The sequence below is a fragment of the Bombina bombina genome, chromosome 3 (assembly GCF_027579735.1).
Source record: "Bombina bombina isolate aBomBom1 chromosome 3, aBomBom1.pri, whole genome shotgun sequence".
Taxonomy (NCBI): domain Eukaryota; kingdom Metazoa; phylum Chordata; class Amphibia; order Anura; family Bombinatoridae; genus Bombina; species Bombina bombina.
Window position 1 is genome coordinate 669,077,811 of NC_069501.1, and position 21,419 is coordinate 669,099,229.

Here is a 21,419-nt window from a genome sequence, read left to right on the forward strand (position 1 = left end):
GTAATATATCACAGCTCAAGCACCTTTTTCCCCCAAAAGAAAAAAGATCCAGTTGGCTAACCTATCCTAGCTTTAATTCTCCTTCTCCCCTATTTTTTGTTTTATGGCCCTTCTCCTAACTCACTCTGCAATGTCTTTAAGATTGTTCCCCAGAATTATGCTCAATGCTCTCAACGCACTAACATACCCAATGATTCCAAACACTATTAATAAAATAAAAAAATATATATATATATATATATAAAAAAAAAGAAAGAAGATATTTACCTTAATATTTCCTAATTATTCACACCCCGCTCTAAAGAAACTTTTATCTCAGGACTTCCAAGGGAGTGTGCACGCAGTCATGTTATTTTCCTATTCAGTTTAAGGAAGTTTACTGCGAAATCTCATGATATCACAGCAAAGCAGTGCAAGACCTCAGCACTGCTGATGGGCTATTTCTTTCATCTTACAGCTTTATAGGAGCGCTAACTGTATGGAGCACTTACTTTGGTAAGCTGAAGAAATTGATATAAAATCTCTTCCTTTTTACATAGGAAGAAATTACTTAAAAAGGGACATGAAACTTTTAGATAATGCAATGTTTAAACTACTTCCCCAATTTCTATCAAATTAGGTTAATTATTTTAGTATCCTTTGTTGAAGGAGCAGCAAGGGACTAATTTAACCTTGCTGAACAAAATCAGGTGAGCCAATGGCAAGAGATTTGTAACCGCCAATGAGTAGCTAGCATTTAGTAGTGCATTGCTGCTCTTAAACATACCTGAAAGCCATCCTTACCCCCCCCCTTTCATGATTCAGATTGGAGCATGCGATTTTTAATAACTTTCCAATTTACTTTTTATCAAATTTGATTTGTTATCTTGGTATCCTTTGTTAAGCATACGTAGGTAGGCTCAGGAGCTGTTCATTGTGACTGCACAATGCACATACACCGTTATTGGCTCACCCGTGTTCAGCTAGCTCCGACCAGTGCATTACTGCATCTTAAAAATTGGAACAAATGCGGTTCTACATGTTGAATAGAATTGGTGTGCCCCTTTTCAGTTTGTGACTTGAAAAAGAAAATCAATTGCCTTCTAAATATGGTAGTGCTGACTGTTGAAACGGATAATCACTATTAACACCTATTACAGCAGGCTTGCCTTGTCTTAGAGAACTGAAAGGCACACATTTACCTACGCTTAACCATAGAAAATACCAAAGGAGGAAAAGGGAGGGGGGGAGGCGAAGAAGAAATCATGCCACTACAAAAGATTTTACAAAGAAAATATGATGTTTAATTCTCAAAAGGTCTCTGCTTTGCCATGATGTAAAATACAACTTAAGTGCCAAATGAAGTCCCTATTACAGGTGCGATGAGGAAATCTCTCATGAGATACAGAAAACACATTCAATACAGCAAAGCTGCACCTTTCAGCACCACTTGACAGACCTCCATCACAGCATATTATGCAGGGGACTTGTCCTAAAGTGTCACAATGCTTCAATAAATTAAGGAAGCTAGTTTTCATTCTGAAGGGAGAAAGGGTCACTTGCGGCTCTTTACAAAGTCTTCCCCCTTCTTGATGGAGCCTTTCAGCTCAGACATAGCGTCAGCCACCAACTTCTCCTCATAGGCTGAGAGCTTTCCTAGACCGAGGTTCTTCTCAATGCCATTTTTCTACGAAAAGAATGTGAACATGAATCAAACTGAATATCCTAACCAATTACATAACCCCCCCCCCCCCATACTGAGCAATTTGCCCTTGGCTGAATAATAAATAATTCTAAAACAATGTTCCACATTGTACTAGTTTATCAAGGTTCCCCAGGCGCAACTACTGCAGCTTGTGGGTTTAACAGTGACAAACTGGCAATAAAATATTTGATGTATGAATGTTTAATGACAGTTTGTACATACCCCAAGGAGAAGAGGAGTTGAGAAGTACGGACACTCTGTTTCTTCAGATCTTACAAATGAGCACTCAATTACACCCTCCTTTCCATTCATGGCATCCAGGAGAGAGAAGACAAAGCGAGCACCAGCATACGCCATAGACAGAGTGGCAGATCCTGTAATTGGACACATGTAAGCAAGTGTTTTTCAGCTCAAAGCTAAAACACAAATTAGAAAACTTAAAGTGATTGTAAACTTTCCACTTTAGAAACAGATCCTGAATGATAGTGATATATTATTTTTCTTATTTTCCTCCTCATCTATACACTATTACAGCAACATTTAATGTTATTGTTTTATCATTGCACAAACCTGATCCTGCCTTGGCTTTCACAACCTCAGTTCCAGCCTCCTGGATTCTCCCAACAAGTGCTTCTAGCTGATCTTGAGGGAACTCTACTTTTGGTGTGCTCTGTATAAGGAGAGATCACCCAAAATGCGTATTAAAAGAAATTGCGTAATGGAAGCTTAAAGTAGCAGGACTTGGAACAATGTAAGCCTTTGTTTATATCTAAGCAGAGGACAGATGTGTCCAAAAAGGCAACTGCATAGCAAAAAGTAATGAGACAGCTTACCTGAGAGATCAAAGGGATAATTGTTTTACCAGCATGTCCACCAATCACAGGAACATTAACACGTGCAGGGTCCAGACCCTAAAAAAAAAAAAAAAAGAGAATTAAAAATGTATATACTTAAAGGGACAGTCAACACCAGAATTTTTGTTGTTTTAAAAGATAGATAATCCCTTTATTACCCATTCCCCAGTTTTGCAAAACCAACACAGTTATAATAATACACTTTTTAGCTCTGTGATTAACTTGTATATAAGCATCTTCTGACAAACCCCTAATCACATGACATTTTATTTATTATCTATTGACTTTCATTTTAGCCAATTAGTGCTGTGTCTGCCACAATCCACGGGCGTGCTCACAATGTTATCTATAGGGTTTACCTGAACTAGCTCTCCCCTGCTGTGAAAAGCAAATACAAAGCATATGATTAGAGGCGGCCTTCAGGGGCTTAGAAATCATCATATGAGCCTTCCTAGGTCTAGCTTTCAACTAAGAATACCAAAAGAACAAAGCAAAATTGTTGATAAAAGTAAATTGGAAAGTTGTTTAAAATTACATGCCCTATTTGAAACATGAAATTTTTTTTTGGACTTGACTGTCCCTTTAAATTTCTAATCAGGATCTGCAGAGAACTAATCAGCCCCAAGGAGAACTGGTACGCCAATTAGCAGGGGCAGTTGCATGGCCTTGCCAATAAAATTTCCTGTGAAGTACCCATCTGCAACACGTAATTTTTTTTATTTTATTTTTTAAACTAGGAGGCATATGAGCATTTCTCAGAATGTGACACGTTTCAGATAGTTTGTTTTCAACAATATAAAAATTTCAAGTTTTACTGAATACATTTCCATTGGAGAGAGATTTTTTTTCTTCTTTATGTTACTTCATTTCTGCACTTGACTTAATATATAAATTGTTAACTCATTTTATTGTGATATACTTGGGCACAGAACACCGTCACATTTCAGGCACACTTTCCATGTGATATTTTACTGTCGCTGTCTGGCACATTTCTCTAAAAATGGACGTTGAGTCACCAGCACTGGATTTTTTATAAACCTTTTATTGGAATAGCTTAAAACAGCAACGTTTCGGGGTTTAACCCCTTAATCATGCTTCAGATACAGGCACTTCATACTATTTTTATACACACTTCTTGGCGCCAAACTGACCTCACAGGGGCCTTAGGCTCTACCTAGTGGTCATTACATTGTACTAGCCTTTCAAGATATTGTATTGTGCATGTATCTAATTTTTGTTTTAAAAAAAACATAAGGATACATCATAACAGATTGTATGTAGAACATCACAATATTATAACACTTTATAACCACTTCATAGAGAATTATACCTCCTATACCCTTTGTATTATCTTATACTTGTGAATACTCCCAAACTCATGTCTAAATATCTAACACTGATTTTATAGCACTTAATATATCAAGCTTAAAATCTTAATAAAATGCTCTAGTAATGTATAATCTATAGTGAACTGAACTTAGAGAACAAGGTAAATCAAAATCCCTAAGTGTTTCAAATTTATGGATTCACCACATTTCGCTGTTTTAATAGCCTTTCCCTATTCATTCCATTCCTGGGTGTCTTTATTTGCTCAATTATTTGCCACCTCAATTGACTTATACCATAAACACTTTCTAGAAAATGTTTAGATAAGGGGGCCTCAAGGTTTTTTTCTCCTGATATTTTTTAAAATTAGATACATGCACAATACATTATCTTGAAAGATTAGTACAATGTAATGACCACTAGGTGGAGCCTAAGGCCCCTGTGAGGTCGGTTTGGCGCCAAGAAGTGTGAATAAAAATAGTATGAAGTGCCTGTATCAGAAGCATGATTAAGGGGTTAAACCCCGAAACGTTGCCGTTTTAAGCTATTCCAATAAAAGGTTTATAAAAATATCCAGTGCTGGTGACTCTTAGGGGTAATTGCAGTTAACCCCATCACCCGTGATTAAGACAGCAGTGCTGATATCCCATAGAAGTTGAATGGCACATTTCTCTGACACTTTCACAGTGATATACACTTTACCTTTGATGTTTCTCACATCTAGTCCTCAAATGTCACAAACAGGTCAGATTCTCAGGATTTCCCTACTGAATGTTTACCTAACCTGCATTAGTTGAAAAATTAAAGGGCAAGCGATGAACCCATGGTTGAGAAACATGCTCTAATTAAATTCAAAGGGCAGAAAAAAAAAAAATATATAGTTGTGCAGTGCCTCACTGTCTGCTCTTAAGCATGGATGGGGGCTCAGCTGTACAGTACGGGTGCTTGAGACCCACCTTCATTGAAGCTGACAAGTTATGCGATTAGACTTCAAACCTTCCGCACTATAAAGGAGACGTGACCAGTGATCAAGGTGCTAGGGATAGCCCAAAACTCATGGTGATGCTCCCGCATGCTACCCATACTGGATTACACTTTTGTATCATTGACCGGAGATCCTTTTGTGCCTTTTACTGGAGGTGGAAAGCCGTTAATCTTCATGTGCAGAGAGTTTAGGGTCTTATCTAATGAATTCACGCAGTGATGGCTAACTTTAGACAACTTAAAAGGGACAGCCTAGACAAAAAAAAAATGTTATTGTTTAAAAAGATAAACGGATTTACTACCCATTCCCCAGCTTTGACCAACCAACATTATTAGAGGTTTAAATGTTATTGAAGTATATTAATCTGTCTGCTTCAAATGCTCTATCGACAGCCTCTTCAAGGGCCATAATACCCAAATGTTGAAACACTTGAAAGTGATGCAGCATAGCTGTAAAAAGCAGACTAGAAAATATCACCTGATCATATGTAAAAAAGGAGATTTTTTTAGATACAAGTTAATCACAGAGGGAAAAAAAATACATATATTAATATAACTTGGTTGTGCAAAACTGGGTAATGGGTATTAAAGAGATTATCTTTTAAAACAATTCTATTATAGACTGTCCCTTTAAAAAATAAAAAAAACACAAAAACAGTCAAGTCAAAATTAAAAAAAACTCAAGATTCAGATAGGGCTTGCAATTTTAAAAACTTTCCAATTTACTTTTATCAAATTTGCTTCTCTCTTGGTATTTTGTTGAATGTTAAACCTAGGCAGGCTCATATGGCAGTTTCTAAGCCCTTGAAGGCCGCCTCTTTTCTCAGTGCATTTTGAGAGTTTCACAGCAAGACAATGCAAGTTCGTGTGTCAGTATTATTCATGAGTCAGCACCGATTGGCTAAAATGCAAGTGTCAAAAACTGAAATAAAGCAGCAGTCTGCAGAGGCTTATATACAAGGTAATCAGAGGTAAAAAGTATATTAATATAACTGTTGGTTATGCAAAACTGGGGAATGGGTAATAAAGGGATTATCTTTTTTTTTTTTTTTTTTTTAAAAACCACAACTGGCATAGACTGTCCATTTAAAGGGACACTGAACCCAAATTTTTTCTTTTGTGATTCAGATAGGGCATGAAATTTTAAGCAACTTTCTAATTTACTCCTATTATCAAATGTTCTTTATTCTCATGGTATCTTCATTTGAAATGCAAGAACGTAAGTTTAAATGCCGGCCCATTTTTAGTGAACAACCTAGGTTGTCCTTGCCGATTGGTGGATAAATTCATCCACCAATCAAAAACTGCTGTCCAGAGTTCTGAACCATGAAAAAAAGCTTAGATGGCTTCTTTTTATATAAAGATAGCAAGAGAATGAAGAAACATTAATAGGAGTAAATTAGAAAGTTGCTTAAAATTGCATGCGCTGAATCACGAAATTTTTTTTTTAGGTTCAGTGTCCCTTTAAGGGCCACTTAAATGTATGGCTATTAAAACAAAATATATCTCCTAAAATTGTTCAGTGGCACATGAGCAGATTTAGGTTGCATGGTACAGTGTCTCAGGATCTAGAGGGGTTGTTTGATTTCTGGCCACCCTAGATTACACATTTTTAGTTCCACCTTCCCCTACTGCCACAACTATGGCACACATTCTGTAAGAAAGACACCAAAACTAGTGCAAATGGCCACATCCACTCAAGTTATTACTTGGCCATCCCGAGTGTCATTTTTGCATTAGAAAAAAAAAAAAAAAAAAAAAAACCACACAAATTGTTCCTAGCAAAACTATTTTATAGACGTACTGTAAAACCACACAGTTAAGCTACCTGTCATTCTTGCATACAGACTGCATATGTAAACACCTACCTTCAACTGAGCAACAAATGTATTTGCTCTAACAATATCCAGAGTGGTCACCCCAAAAATTCGGTTAGGATTGTATACACCATGCTTCTTAAACACTTCAGAGGTAATGGGGATAGTGGAATTAACCTATAAAAGAAAGTGATGCATGAAGTATGTGAAAAAAAGAAATTTATGCTTACCTGATAAATTGATTTCTTCTACGATATGACGAGTCCACGGATTCATCCTTACTTGTGGGATATTATCCTCCTGCTAACAGGAAGTGGCAAAGAGCACCACAGCAGAGCTGTATATATAGCTCCTTCCTTCTCTCCACCCCCAGTCATTCGACCGAAGGTATAGGAAGAGAAAAGAAAAGCTAAAAAGGTGCAGAGGTGACTGAAGTTTTGAAAACAAAAATATAATCTGTCTAATATGACCGGGAGGGCCATGGACTCGTCGTATCGTAGAAGAAAATCAGGTAAGCATAAATTTCCTTTTCTTCTACTAGATACGACGAGTCCACGGATTCTTCCTTACTTGTGGGATACAATACCAAAGCAACAGGACACGGATGAACGGGAGGGACAAGACAGATACCTAAACAGAAGGCACCACTGCTTGAAGAACTTTTCTCCCAAAAATATCCTCAGAAGAAGCCAAAAGTATCAAATTTGTAAAAGGTATGAAGGGAGGACCATGTCGCAGCCTTAAAAATCTGTTCAACAGAAGCGTTTTTAAAAGCCCATGTGGAAGCCACCGCTCTAGTAGAATGAGCTGTAAGTTTTTCAGGAGGCTGCTGTCCAGCAGTCTCGTATGCCAAACGGATGATGCTGGTCAGCCAAAAAAGAAAAAAAAAAGAAAAAAAAAAAAAAAAAAAAAAAAGAGGTAGCCATAGCTTTTTGACCCCTACGCTTTCCAGAACAAACAACAAATAGATAAGATGTTTGACGGAAATCCTTGGTCGCTTGTAAGCAAAATTTCAAGGCACGAACCACGTCCAAGTTATGTAACAGACGCTCCTTCTTAGAAGGATTAGGACACAGAGAAGTAACGATTTCCTGATTAATATTCTTATTTGAAACAACCTTAAGGAATCCAGGTTTAGTACGCAAAACCACCTTATCCAAATGGAATATAAGATAAGGCGAGTCACATTGTAACGCAGAAAGCTCAGAAACTCTTCGAGCAGAAGAGATAGCAACTAAAAAAAAAAAACTTTTCATGATAAAAAACTTAATATCAATGGAATGCATGGGTTCAAACGGAACCCGTTGAAGAACATCGAGAACTAAATTCAAACTCCATGGCGGAAGAGGTTTAAACACAGGTTTGATTCTGACTAAAGCCTGACAAAAAGACTGAACGTCTGGGACATCCGCCAGATGCTTGTGTAGTAAAATTGACAAAGCAGAAATTTGTCCCTTTAAGGAACTAGCCGATAATCCCTTCTCCAATCCTTCTTGGATTAAAGACAAATTCCTAGGAATCCTAACCCTACTCCATGAGTAGCCCTTGGATTCGCACCAATAAAGATATTTACGCCATATCTTATCGTAAATTTTCATAGTAACAGGCTTCCGAGCCTGAATCAAGGTATCAATGACCGACTCAGAGAATCCCCGCTTAGATAAGATCAAGCGTTCAATCTCCAGGCAGTCAGCTGCAGAGAATTTAGATTTGGATGTTGGAACGGACCTTGAATGAGAAGGTCCTGTTTCAGTGGCAGTTTCCACGGTGGCAGAGATGACATTTCCACATACCAAGTCCTGCGTGGTCACGCAGGCGCTATCAAGATTAACGAAGCCCTCTCCTGTTTGATTCTGGCAATCAGACGAGGCAGGAGAGGAAAAGGAGGAAACACATAAGCCAGGTTGAACGACCAAGGTACTGCTAGAGCATCTATCAGTACTGCTTGAGGATCCCTTGATCTGGGTCCGTAACAAGGAAGTTTGGCATTCTGACGAGATGCCATCAGATCCAATTCCGGTGTGCCCCATTGATGGATCAATGCTGCAAACACCTCTGGATGGAGCTCCCACTCCCCGGATGAAATCTGATGACTTAGAAAATCTGCTTCCCAGTTCTCTACTCCTGTGCTATAGATTGCTGATAGATGGTAAGAGTGAGTCTCCGCCCATCGAATTATCTTGGAAACCTCTATCAATCGCTAGAGAACTTTGTTCCTCCTTGATGATTGATATATGCTACAGTCGTGATATTGTCCGACTGGAATCTTATGAATTTGGCCAAAGCCAACTGAGGCCACGCTTGAAGCGCATTGAACATAGCTCTCAGTTGCAGAACATTGATTGGTAGTAGGGACTCCTGAGTCCAAACACCCTGAGCCTTCAGGGAATTCCAGACTGCACCCCAGCCCAAGAGGCTGGCATCCGTCACTATGACCCATGCTGGCCTGCGGAAGCACATTCCCTGGGACAGATGATCCTGTGACAACCACCAAAGAAGAGTCTCTGGTCTCTAGATCCAGATTTATCCGAGGAGATAAATCTGCATAATCCCCATTCCACTATCTGAGCATGCACAGCTGAAGTGGTCTGAGATGTAAGCGAGCAAACGGAACGATGTCCATTGCCGCTACCATTAATCCAATGACCTCCATACACTGTGCCACTGATGGCCGAGGAATGGACTGAAGTGCTCGGCAAGTAGTCAGGATTTTTGACTTTCTGACTTCCGTCAGAAATATTTTCAGGTCTACTGAGTCTATCAGAGTTCCTAAGAATGGAACTCGTCAGTGGAAATAGTGAACTCTTTTGTATATTCACCTTCCACCCGTGAGTTCTTAGAAAAGCCAACACGATGTCTGTGTGAGATTTGGCTAACTGGTAATTTGACGCCTGAATCAAAATATCGTCCAGATAGGGCGCCACTGCTATGCGCCGCAGCCTTAGAACTGCCAGAAGGGACCCTAGCACCTTTGTGAAGATTCTGGGAGCTGTGGCCAACCCGAAGGGGAGGGCCACAAACTGGTAGTGTTTGTCCAGGAAGGCGAACCTGAGGAACTGGTGATGATCTTTGTGGATAGGAATGTGAAGATACGCATCCTTCAAGTCCACGGTAGTCATATATTGACCCTCCTGGATCATTGGGAAAATAGTTTGTATGGTCTCCATCTTGAACGATGGGACTCTGAGAAATTTGTTTAGGCATTTGAGATCTGAAGGTTCCCTCTTTTTTTGGTTACCACGAACAGATTTGAGTAAAACCCCTGCCCCTGTTCTAGTGTAGGAACTGGGCAGATTACACCCATGGTATATAGGTCTTCTACACAGCGTAAGAGCGCCTCTCTTTTTGGTCTGGTTTACAGACAAACGTGAAAGATGAAATCTTCCCCTTGGGAGAAAATCCTTGAACTCTAGTCGATACCCCTGGGTCACGATTTCCAATGCCCAGGGATCCTGAACGTCCCTTGCCCACGCCTGAGCAAAGAGAAGAAGTCTGTCCCCTACTAGATCCGGTGCCGGATAGGGGGTTGCCCCTTCATGCTGTCTTGGTAGCAGCAGCGGGCTTCTTGGCCTGTTTACCTTTATTCCAGGTCTGGTTAGGTCTCCAGACTGACTTGGATTGTGCAAAATTCCCCTCCTGCTTTGTGGCGGAAGAGGAAGTAGAGGGTCCACCTTTAAAGTTTCAAAAGGAACGAATATTATTTTGTTTGGCCCTCAGTTTAACCGTCTTGTCCTGAGGAAGGGCATGACCTTTACCTCCAGTATTGTCAGAAATTATCAACTTTAGTTCAGGCCCAAATAGGGTCTAACCTTTAAAAGGAATAGCTAAAAGTTTAGATTTGAATGACACATCAGCAGACCAAGACTTAAGCCATAACGCTCTACGCGCTAAAATGGAAAAGCCTGCATTCTTTGCCACTAATTTAGCCATTTGAAAAGCGGCATCTGTAATTAAAGAATTAGCCAGCTTGAGAGCCTTAATTCTATCCAAAATATCTAACTGGGTCTCAACCTTAAGAGACTCCTCTAGAGCCTCAAACCAAAAAGCTGCTGCAGTAGTTACTGGAACAATGCACGCTATAGGTTGTAGAAGAAAACCCTGATGAATAAACAATTTCTTTAAAAGACCCTCTAATTTTTTATCCATACGATCTTTGAAAGCACAACTGTCCTCAATAGGTATAGTTGTACGCTTAGCCAGGGTAGAAATAGCTCTCTCCACCTTAGGGACCGTCTGCCAAGAATCCCGAATGGTGTCAGATATGGGAAACATTTTCTTAAAAGTAGGAGGGGGAGAGAACGGAATGCCTGGTCTATCCCATTCCTTAGTAACAATGTCCGAAATTCTTCTAGGGACTGGAAAAACCATTAGTGTAAGTAGGGACCTCTAGATATTTATCCATATTACACAATTTCTCTGGTGGAATTACAATAGGGTCACAATCATCCAGAGTCGCTAAAACCTCCCGAAGTAACAAGCGGAGGTGTTCAAGCTTAAACTTAAAGGCCGTTACATCCGAGTCTGTTTGAGGGAACATCTTTCCTGAATCAGAAAGCTCTCCCTCAGACAGCAATTCCCCCACCCCCAAATCAGAACACTGAGGGTACATCGGAGATGGCCAATAAAGCATCAGAGGGCTCAGCATTTACTCTAATACCTGACCTACTGCGCTTACCATGTAAACCCGGCATTACCTCTGTAAGGGTAGTAGACATAACTGCAGCCATATCTTGCAGGGTAAAAGAATAAGACGCACTAGAAGTACTTTGCATCGCTTGGGCGGGCGTTAAAGGTTGTGACACTTGGGGAGAATTAGATGGCATAACCGGATTCTCTTCAGACTAAGAATCATCCTGAGACATACTTTTATCACCTAAAATATGTTCTTTGCAATGTAAGGCCCTTTCAGTACATGAGGGACACATTTTAAGTGGGGGTACCACAATAGCTTCTAAACACATAGAACATTGACTTTCCTCAATGTAAGACATGTTGAACAGACTAGTAATAACCACAAAGTCTTGACAACACTTTATTTAGTGAAAAAACAACAAATTGAAAAAACGGTACTGCACCTTTAAGAGTAAAAAAAAAAGTGTACAATTTCTCCAAAACTGCTCTAAAATGTTATTATCACAATTTTAGTATATATGTCTTATCTTGCCAGCTAAGAATGCACCACAAGTGAGGTATACTTAACACTCAATAGAAAAAAACGTTACACACAAACGTTATGAAAATTAAGATTGCAACCCCCTGCACCTCGCCACAGCTCTATTGTGGCGCCTACCTGCCCTCAGGGGTCTTATAAACCACTCTATCACTTCGTTTTGGCTAAATCTTCAGTTTAGGCCCACCGGAGCTGAAGCTTGCTGCCTTCAGAAATTTCAACTGCGCATCTGAGGCGCAAAATTAGGCCCCGCCCATCTATATTGATTTCTTTTTGCCTAGTAAAAACCGCTGTAAAGCTGTCTACAAACTAGCCATGTGGGTTTTTCATATTCCCAATCCACCCCTGTAAGCCATGTGAAACCCTCCAGTGCCATCAAAAATAAAACGTTTGCTCATAAAAATGTTATGATGCCCTCTAAGCATATTTGTCTCAAAACATTATGTTACCATTGTCAACCAATTTTTAGCCCTTCATATACAGGTCCCAGTAATACCCCTTCTATTAAATGTAGTATTACTGCTTACCCCTTCCCTTACGGGAACAATGTCAGCCAGTTCTGAAATAAGTCTCTCCAGAAAAATATGACTGAACATACCTCAATGCTTGTAGCATGAAAAACGTTCCTCACACTAAAGCTTCTCAAGTACTCCTCAGCCATTCTGTGGGAACTACTCTGGATCTTAGTGACAACTGCTAAGATCATCAGTCTCCATGCAGAAATCTTCATCCATCTGCTGCCTGAGAAAAAAAAATAGCACTCACCGGTACCATTTAAAATAAAAGTCTTGCTTGAAGAAAATAAAAACTATCATATTAACACCTATTTCACTTTACCTCTTCCTATTACTTAGTATAGGCAAAGAGAGAATGACTGGGGGTGGAGAGAAGGGAGGAGAGATATATATATATATATATATATATATATATATATATATATATATATATATATATATATCTCTGCTGTGGTGCTCTTTGCCACTTCCCGTTAGCAGGAGGATAATATCCCACAAGGATGAATCCGTGGACTCGTATCTAGTAGAAGAAAACCGGTCCCCAAAAAGAAACTTCCTCATTAAAAGGGCTATTACAGAAGAAATATTACATTATCTAAATTGTTAGAGAATGCCCCTGCAAAGGTTTTAAACACAAACTGCCGCTTGTCGCACAGAAAGGTTTCTTAACTAGCAGTGGTGAGTGGGTCAGCAACATTTTCGTTTGCAGGGTTAAGTTAAAGAGGTGCAGACACTAGTCTAAAAATGCCATGTTCTAAGAATTAGAGCATGTAATATTTCAAATAATGGTCATTTAAGTGCATTTATTGCTATGGTCATAAGTGCATTTATTGCCCTTTAGTTAGCAACACTGTAGTAGAATTTTGGAAATATTTCTATTGATATTTGTTAAAGAACATGTTTTTTGTGTCCGTTTACTAATCAAATACAATTCTAGCCATAGACAATATATCGGTTGAATAAAAAGGCATGCCACCTTATCCAAAAGCACTGCATTCTTGGGAAGCATGCAGAGTCAATCTACACATATTAAGACAAATTAAAGATTCTGCCATCAGTTTGCTGTATGCACCAGGCCATCTGCTATAGGGATGAACACTTCTAGTAGTCTAAACTTACATTTGGTCCAAATTATGTTCTGCTCCTAAGACTTTTAACAGAAAACGCACATGTAAATAAAGACATGGCCTTCAGTTATATACCTGGAGTTGTCTTTTTCAGAACACCATTAATAGACAATTACTTCCCAATCCAGAAGAATACACACCCACATATTGAAGCTAATTATTCTGCTTAGATTGCATGAACACACACACACTTACCGGGTTTGCAATTACACAGATCATTGCTTCAGGGCAATATTTTGCACATGCTTCAGTCAAACTGGCTACAATACTGGCATTTGTGTTGAACAGATCATCACGTGTCATACCTGGCAAAAAGTACAGAGGAGGGGGAAAAAAACAAAACAAAAAAAAATGCATGACAAGTGCTGAAGCAACTAGTGCTGTGCCCCCCCAAACATCTGCAAGACAACCCATGGCTTTGATTGCACATATTTGCAGTGCCAAGATAAATCTAACAGAACATTAACTAGAAGTGTGATAGTTTACTAAATTTTGTAGGAAACCCTACTAACCAAGGGGTGTGGAATACACATTCTTTGTCACAGGAAACCCTATGACACTTGCTCATTACCATGTTTAACACTAAATAGTAAGTCATACCAGGTTTTCGAGGGACACCAGCAGGGATAACAACAACTTCACAATCTTTAAGGCTCTCTGGCAGCTGCTCTGGTCCAAGATAACCTATATGGGAGGGGAAGAAAAAAAAAAAAATTATATAAGCTACTTTCGGGGGGGGGGGGGAGAGAGACAGATCCCAAACAAGTACTCGTGAACAACCAGAGGGTAACAAAAATACAATTCATGCTGAAAATTGTTTTTTTTTAATGTCCGTCAACTTAGTATATTTATCTTTGAAAAAGAGGTATGTTATTTCTGCAAACATTCTTTTGCCCTCCCCCCCTCTCGCTCTTTTGCTCTCTCTCACACAGTATATTGTATACACCAGTGCACAATTGCAGGTATAGAGTAATTCCTGAAATGAATCTCCACAGCATCTGGCTTCTCTTCCACCACGTGACAGTTATGTCGAGTGCGAGATATATCGGATCGCTCATAATAGGCCATTTTACTTGTGACCAAATTACATTATTTATGCAATCAATTATGGTGCTTAATCGCTTCAGGATATCACTACCAATTATTAAACGATCAGTTGGCAGATCCACTATAATGACAGGGTGTGCACAGTATATTGTATACACCAGTGTCTGTGGCACTACTAGCTGTGCACAGTATATTGTATACACCAGTGTCTGTAGCACTATTAGTTGTGCGCAGTATATTGTATACACCAGTGTCTGTAGCACTACTAGCTGTGCACAGTATATTGTATACACTAGTGTCTGTAGCACTATTAGTTGTGCGCAGTATATTGTATACACCATTGTCTGTCGCACTACTAGCTGTGCACAGTATATTGTATACACCAGTCTCTGTGGCACAGTGTCACCGTCTAACGATCAGGCATCTGGCCTCATATGGAGGCGTAGCACCGATCGTGCTCCGGCTCCATATGCAGCAGATGCCTGAAGCTTCAGCTCTCATCTGTTATGTTACAGCTGAGAGTTGGAGCTCCTGAAGCTGTCGCCGCGAGGCGGCTGCATGCGCATCCAACATTCATTCCTTTAAGGATGCGTGCACAATCGCCAACGGAAATTACAAACTCAATTATAGTATAGATTGAAAACAGTCTATAGATAGATTTTTTTCTCAAAGATATATAAATTGGAAAAAAAAAACAAAAAAAAAAAAAAAAAAACACACCACTATTTAAATAAATCTAATTCTTTTTTTAAACTAAGAATGAAATATACTGCCTTTACATTGTTTTTATTGATGTGTGGAAGGGATAATACCATATTCTACTCTTATGGTATTATCTTCTCCCCTAGTAAATAGTAGGCATCAAACCATCGATAATACAGAGGAGTTAACCATACAATGTATTAAGAGCCAGGGAGTAGTTTTATACAAGGACAAAACTTAAGACACTGACTTCTAGCTTTGGTCCCTGGGGTTAGTCAACCATTGCCTCAAACCATCCTCCGCCTGCAGGTCTACTGTAAAATAAGTCACCAATGACAAAACCGGCTTCCTCCAATCACAGCAGGGCCTCACAAGAGATGCTTGTGAGGCCCTAATTGATGAATTTTTACATTCACTTTAAGGCCAGTGCCAAGCAGTTCTATCCAATACGGTATTTAATTTATTTTGAATTATAAAAATCTGACCTTCAAGTGTTTATGGCCTTAAAGGGACATTGTACACTAGATTTTTCTTTGCTTAAATGTTTTGTAGATCCATTTATACAGCCCATCTGGGAATGTTTTTGTAACAATGTATAATTGTGCTTATTTTTTTAAAATAACTGATTTTTAGACTCCTAACCAAGCCCCACAGTGTCAGATGTATACATTGGTTTACAGACTACTGTTTTTGTTATCCGTCTTTTCATATGCATGGGGGAGATATTGTCTGCTCTTGTTTTCCCAGCCACTTTCACTGGGTGTCCCAGCTTAAACTCATCAACGGTACTAAACTGCGAGCTTCTAACTTTTTAAAAGGTTTTATACTTTATTTTTAGATCAGTATCTGTGCAGTTTCTTCTTTATAGTAGTGTATTAAATGCAGTTATATGAAAATTGATGTACACTGTTCCCTTTACTGTACTAGAAGGAAAAGTATTAAGTACAGTAGAGAAATAGAGATATAATCTCACATGGGGGGTGGGAGTAACATGTCCTTCTTAAAAATTCCCACTCCATGCTAGCCAGTAATACTTAGTTTTATATCAAGATAGAAAAATAACAATTTTGTTACTTCAGCTATACACCAATATTCAAACCCTAGCTTAATTTTAACAAGCTTTGTTTATGGTCACAAATGTGAAAAAGTAGAACATTACCAGTTTAATATTTATTTAGAAGAAGCTGAAGATTTTACCTGTAACCTCAGCTCGGGTCTCAATATGGCTCAAGTCTGCAGCAACACCTGGTGTGTGAGCGATATCATACAGACACAGCTTACTGATCAAGGGACTGTTTTTTAGTAAAAGCGATAGAGGCTGGCCAATTCCTCCAGAAGCTCCAAGCACTGCTACCCTGGCATTGCTCTGTGGTGGAGTGTAGTGGTAGACAAAAGGGAGAGAAAAAGCAATATTTTTAACAAGGGAAAATGAGTGTTTTGCAATAATTTAGAATTTTCTCAATTTGTTTTCTATATACATTCTTTATAACTAACACACACACTCAATATTGTAAAGGCTTATCAATGAAACACCTAAACTGAACAAATGTCCTCAATGATTTCTTTTTTTAACCATCTTGACATGTGCAAATATGTATATAGTTCTTTATCCCAATAGATATTTCATGGTTTAAAATAGAAGTAAAGGACTTTTAGACGGCATCACACTTTGTGTTAAACATAAGATTATTCAATTTTCTTGTAAGTTATTCTTTGGTATTATATGAATGTTTACTGCCAACAGTAAACTTTTTATATCAATTTATAGAAGTGTTGTACATCTAACCAAGTTACTGAATAACACTGCAGTATATTACATAAAGGGCACAGCTATTAATAACATTACTATTTCAATACACATAGTAAGAGGACATGTATTCTTTTTAGTATGTAATTTATATGAAGGACGCACACAGGCAATTTCACAAATCAAACACTACAATGTTCTGGAGATATTTCTAACGGAGTAGAGATTCTTAATATAGTATTCGAACTTAGAAATAGATTGCAATAGAGGATTTTATTTTTAAATCTTATTCCTTTTGTTTACATTGCAGATTTAAAGCAACAACAACAAAAAAAAAACCCTGCTCTGGTCTAGGTAAAAGGTTTCATTGTACACAGTAGTGTGTGGATTGTTGTGAGTTAACCCATATGTGTGCACATTGGCCTGCTTATAAAGTTAACCTATTATGTTCCATGAGAATTAGACAATATAAAACAATGCCCTAAATTATTGGTAGGTAGTCAAGGTCATGATGTCACAATCTATAGTTAAAAAAAGGACATTAAAAACTATATCATTCTATCATGTGCATGCAAGAAGTATGTAAACATGTTAATATTTATTATGCATACTTTTTTGTTTTGTTTGTTTTTTTAGGCTGTTGCTTTGAAACTAGCATAAAGAGCATGTATGTGTACAATTGGGCCTCGAGAACTCATTGCTCACTGACTTGTAAACAGAACTGCACTGTTTTATTGGTGGTCAGAGACACACAAGTATAAAGAAAACCATTTCCCCTTCAGTATAGAAATATGTTAAAAAAGACAGATGAATACATTTGAAAATTCCCTTATTGGATACAGAGAGAAAAAAAGATACTAAATGTTAAAAAGGACATTCAAGTATTATTGTTCCAGGGCTTAAAAAATATTTTTTCATTTTACGCGACAGGTCATTTTCACCCAACAGAAATCTGGTAGTCTATCAGATAGTGAGCACCCTGTTGATAGGCTTAAATATAATATTTTACCTTGCTTTGTATATAGTCTTTTTAAACTTAAAAGTTAAAGTAAATCCTAGCGTTTTACAAACGCTAGGATTTACTATTGAAACAAATAAAGTGCACTTTCATTCATTAAGTATAAAGATACTTCATGTAGAAAGCTCCTTTGATTCAATCGATTGCCGTTTTTAGCTGCTACAGCAGCACACGGCTAAATAATTTTTTTGCCAAGAGGTGACGTTTTCACCTCTTAGCCAATAGCCGTGCGCTAAATCCGGCTTGGTGCCCATGGGAGCAGGATTTACCGCACGGCTATTGGCTAAGAGGTGAAAACGTCACCTCTTAGCCAAAATTTTTTTTAGCCGTGCTCTGCTGTAGGAGCTAAGAGCAGCGATCGATTGAATCACATAAAGGAGCTTTCTACATCAAGTATCTTATACTTCATGAATGAAAGTGCCCTTTATTTGTTTCAATAGTAAATCCTAGCGTTTGTAAAATGCTAGGATTTACTTTCACGCCGTTGCGGCGTTCTATTCCGTCCTAACCGTGCATGGCTTTAGCGCCGTTAGGAAAGAACAGAATGTCCGAGCAGTTTGACTGTCCTGAAGCCATCAGCGCTTCCTGGATGGGATCGCGGTCTGGAGGGCATGCCTAGCTTCATAGGGACACCCCCCTGACCCGATCCCATCTTTGAAATCTTACAATCACGATATTTCAATTTGTCTACATTGAAATGTTGCTCCGATGTAGACAAAATGACCCTGTCATGAAAGGGCTAAAGTGGACTTTAAAACGTGAAAAACCAGCACTAACAAAAAAGCCGAATGATCCGAAGCACAATAGACACATTTAGCTAAAAACTCACCTATATTTGTGGAACCAGATTAATGTAAATTACTTATCAGACCCTTCTAGCAACTTAGTGTATTTGTTTTGAGGGATTTGCAGCATCTCTATAACAATTTGTACCTAATGTAAGTTGCCAAGTGCTGAACTGGCTATTTACGTTTTCTTAAAATAAGGCCTAACACCATTCCAGAGATTAATACGTGTACATATTCAATACTGGAATGAGATTTATTATTTGTTTTGCATTTGTAATGTGAAATAAGTGCTTTCTAGTCAAATTGATAAATCTGAGTGTTTTATAGTAATAGGTAACTTGTTAAAGGAACACTGAACCCAATTTTTTTCTTTCCTGATTCACATAGAGCATGCAATTTTAAGCAACTTTCTAATTTACTCCTATTATCAAGTTCTTTGTTCTCTTTCTATCTTTATTTCAAAAAGAAGGCATCTAAGCTAAGGATCCAGCAATTTTTGGGTTCAGAACCATAGACAGCACTTGTTTATTGGTGCTGTCCAATCAGCAAGGACAACTGAAGTTCTTTACCAAAAATGGGCCGGCATCTAAACTGATATTCTTGCTTTCCAAATAAACATACCAAGAGAATGAAGAAAGATTGATAAAAGGAGTAAATTAAAAAGTTGTTTAAAATATCATGCTCTATCTGAATAACAAAAGAAAAAATTGGGTTCAGTGTCCCTTTAAGTGAAAAGCTGCCTAGTACTAAATTCTCATTGGCATGCACCACCTAAGTATAACTCGACATGACCTTTACATATAATATAACCAGTAACACTGTCCTTTCCCCATTCACACTAGATGCAAGTTAACTAAAAGGCAATTAAAACTTTAATCAACTTGTTTCTTTAAAGGGACAGTTTACTCAAATTTTCTCCCCTTTAATTTGTTCCCAAATATCCACTTTACCTGCTGGAATGTATTAAAATTGTTTTAAAGTATTTCCTTTACCATTATATTGGCATTTGAAATAGTTTATTTAGCCTGTGGTATCTCCACCTATTCAGAAAGTTTCTAGCCTTAGGTCCAAGCTACAGAAAAGCTGTGTAAGCACAGCCAGCATAAAACATTACACTCTCTGTGGGGTATAAAACAGATAAGATAACATTTAAATTTTCCATTGTTCTCTCCAAGTATTGGTCTTTGGTTTACAGACAGATATAAGATAAAGATGTATAACAACAATGTGATAAAAGTAATGAGATCTGATTATACCTACAAGCTCAACCCATTCAAAACACAACTAATACATATACACAAACATAAAGCTAATTTTACAGTATACTGTCCCTTTAAATCCACAAGGAAGACGGCAACTTACAAATGTATTTAAAGGGACACTGAACCCAATTTTTTTCTTTTGTGATTCAGATAGAGCATGCAATTTTAATCAACTTTCTAATTTACTCTCATTATTAATCTTTCTTCGTTCTCCTGCTATCTTTATATGAAAAAGAAGGCATCTAAGGTTTTTTCTTGGTTCAAAACTCTGGACAGCAGTTTTTGATTGGTGGATGAATTTATCCACCAATCAGCAAGGATAACCTAGGTCGTTCACCAAAAATGGCCCGGCATCTAAACTTACATTCTTGCATTTCAAATAAAGATGCCAAGAGAATGAAGAACATTTGATAATAGGAGTAAATTAGAAAGTTGCCTAAACTTGCATGCTCTATCTGAATCACAAAAGAAAAAATTTCGGTTCAGTGTCCCTTTAAATGATACAGGGGTTTATAACAACCCACAATACCTCATGATCTGGACAGACACTACTTTTCTGGATGAATATAGCAACCAATGGGCTATCAGACAGGTGCATGACTAACTGGTTTACAACTTGGATGATTCATCTTATCAAAAACGTTTTGTGCACTTTGTATAGTGACTTAAAGAACTGCACATTTAATCTACAATGTCACCGCCCAAAAAAAATAGCAACGTTTGATAAACCATAATTATTTTCTTATACATGTATCTACACCTAGATTTATTTTATGGGCATCAACCATCCACCCAACTCACAGCAGTGTTAATTGCAAATAAACATAAAACTCAGCCATAACGTCATCAATTCCGGGCTTTTTTTGGATATTATACAGCAGCTTAACGCAAACGCCTTCGTTAGCTTCTGCCATATATGACCATGTGTGTAGTCTGGTCTGTATGTTTCTCTATACTGCAGCTAGATTTCATACCTCAGATTTACATCCAGCATAATGCTATAGTTATGTATCACCTTGCCCTGCACCAGTTAATTGTCTGGCGGATAAAAAAAACTCCACATGGTCCCAATAGTCTCCATTACCTGTGCGCTGGTGGAGAGGCCGCGAAGTAGAGCACCGGCGCTGGGTCTGGCTAAACGGGAGAACATGATGATTATAGTGCAGGTATCAAGAGCTAGTGCTGCCGGTCCGGAGCTCTAAAGTGACTCGAACGACCTCCAGAAGAAAAGACAGCGGCCAGGAAAACGTATTTACGTCACTACCTACCGCCCTCCCTGACGTGACGACTGACGTTAATCATGCACTCACCAATAACTGCGCATGCGCCTCCTCTGATTTATTGACAAACTTTATTTCAAATTTACAATTGAGCTATT

The 21,419-nt window shown here is 38.3% G+C and overlaps 1 protein-coding gene across 1 annotated transcript; it reads right to left on the bottom strand.

Moving 5' to 3' along the window:
- Positions 1–1,260: 1,260 nt before the first annotated feature.
- Positions 1,261–21,288, bottom strand: MDH2 (malate dehydrogenase 2). The gene is made up of 9 exons (XM_053707417.1): positions 21,126–21,288; positions 16,424–16,592; positions 14,078–14,161; positions 13,673–13,782; positions 6,717–6,842; positions 2,518–2,595; positions 2,255–2,354; positions 1,907–2,058; positions 1,261–1,666 (listed from the first exon to the last, which is right to left on the bottom strand). The coding sequence occupies exons 1-9, from the start codon at positions 21,189–21,191 to the stop codon at positions 1,535–1,537; spliced, it is 1,017 nt and encodes a 338-aa protein (XP_053563392.1). The 5' UTR covers positions 21,192–21,288; the 3' UTR covers positions 1,261–1,534.
- Between the last annotated feature and the right edge of the window lie 131 nt (positions 21,289–21,419).

Coding starts and splice junctions, on each gene's coding strand:
- MDH2 (XM_053707417.1), bottom strand. CDS start 21,191: ATGTTCTCCCGTTTAGCCAGACCCAGCGCCGGTGCTCTACTTCGCGGC. Junction 2,596..6,716: donor CATTTGTTGCTCAGTTGAAG/GTAGGTGTTTAC, acceptor TTTTTTTTTTAG/GGTCTGGACCCTGCACGTGT. Junction 1,667..1,906: donor CAACTCCTCTTCTCCTTGGG/GTATGTACAAAC, acceptor TTCTTTTCGTAG/AAAAATGGCATTGAGAAGAA.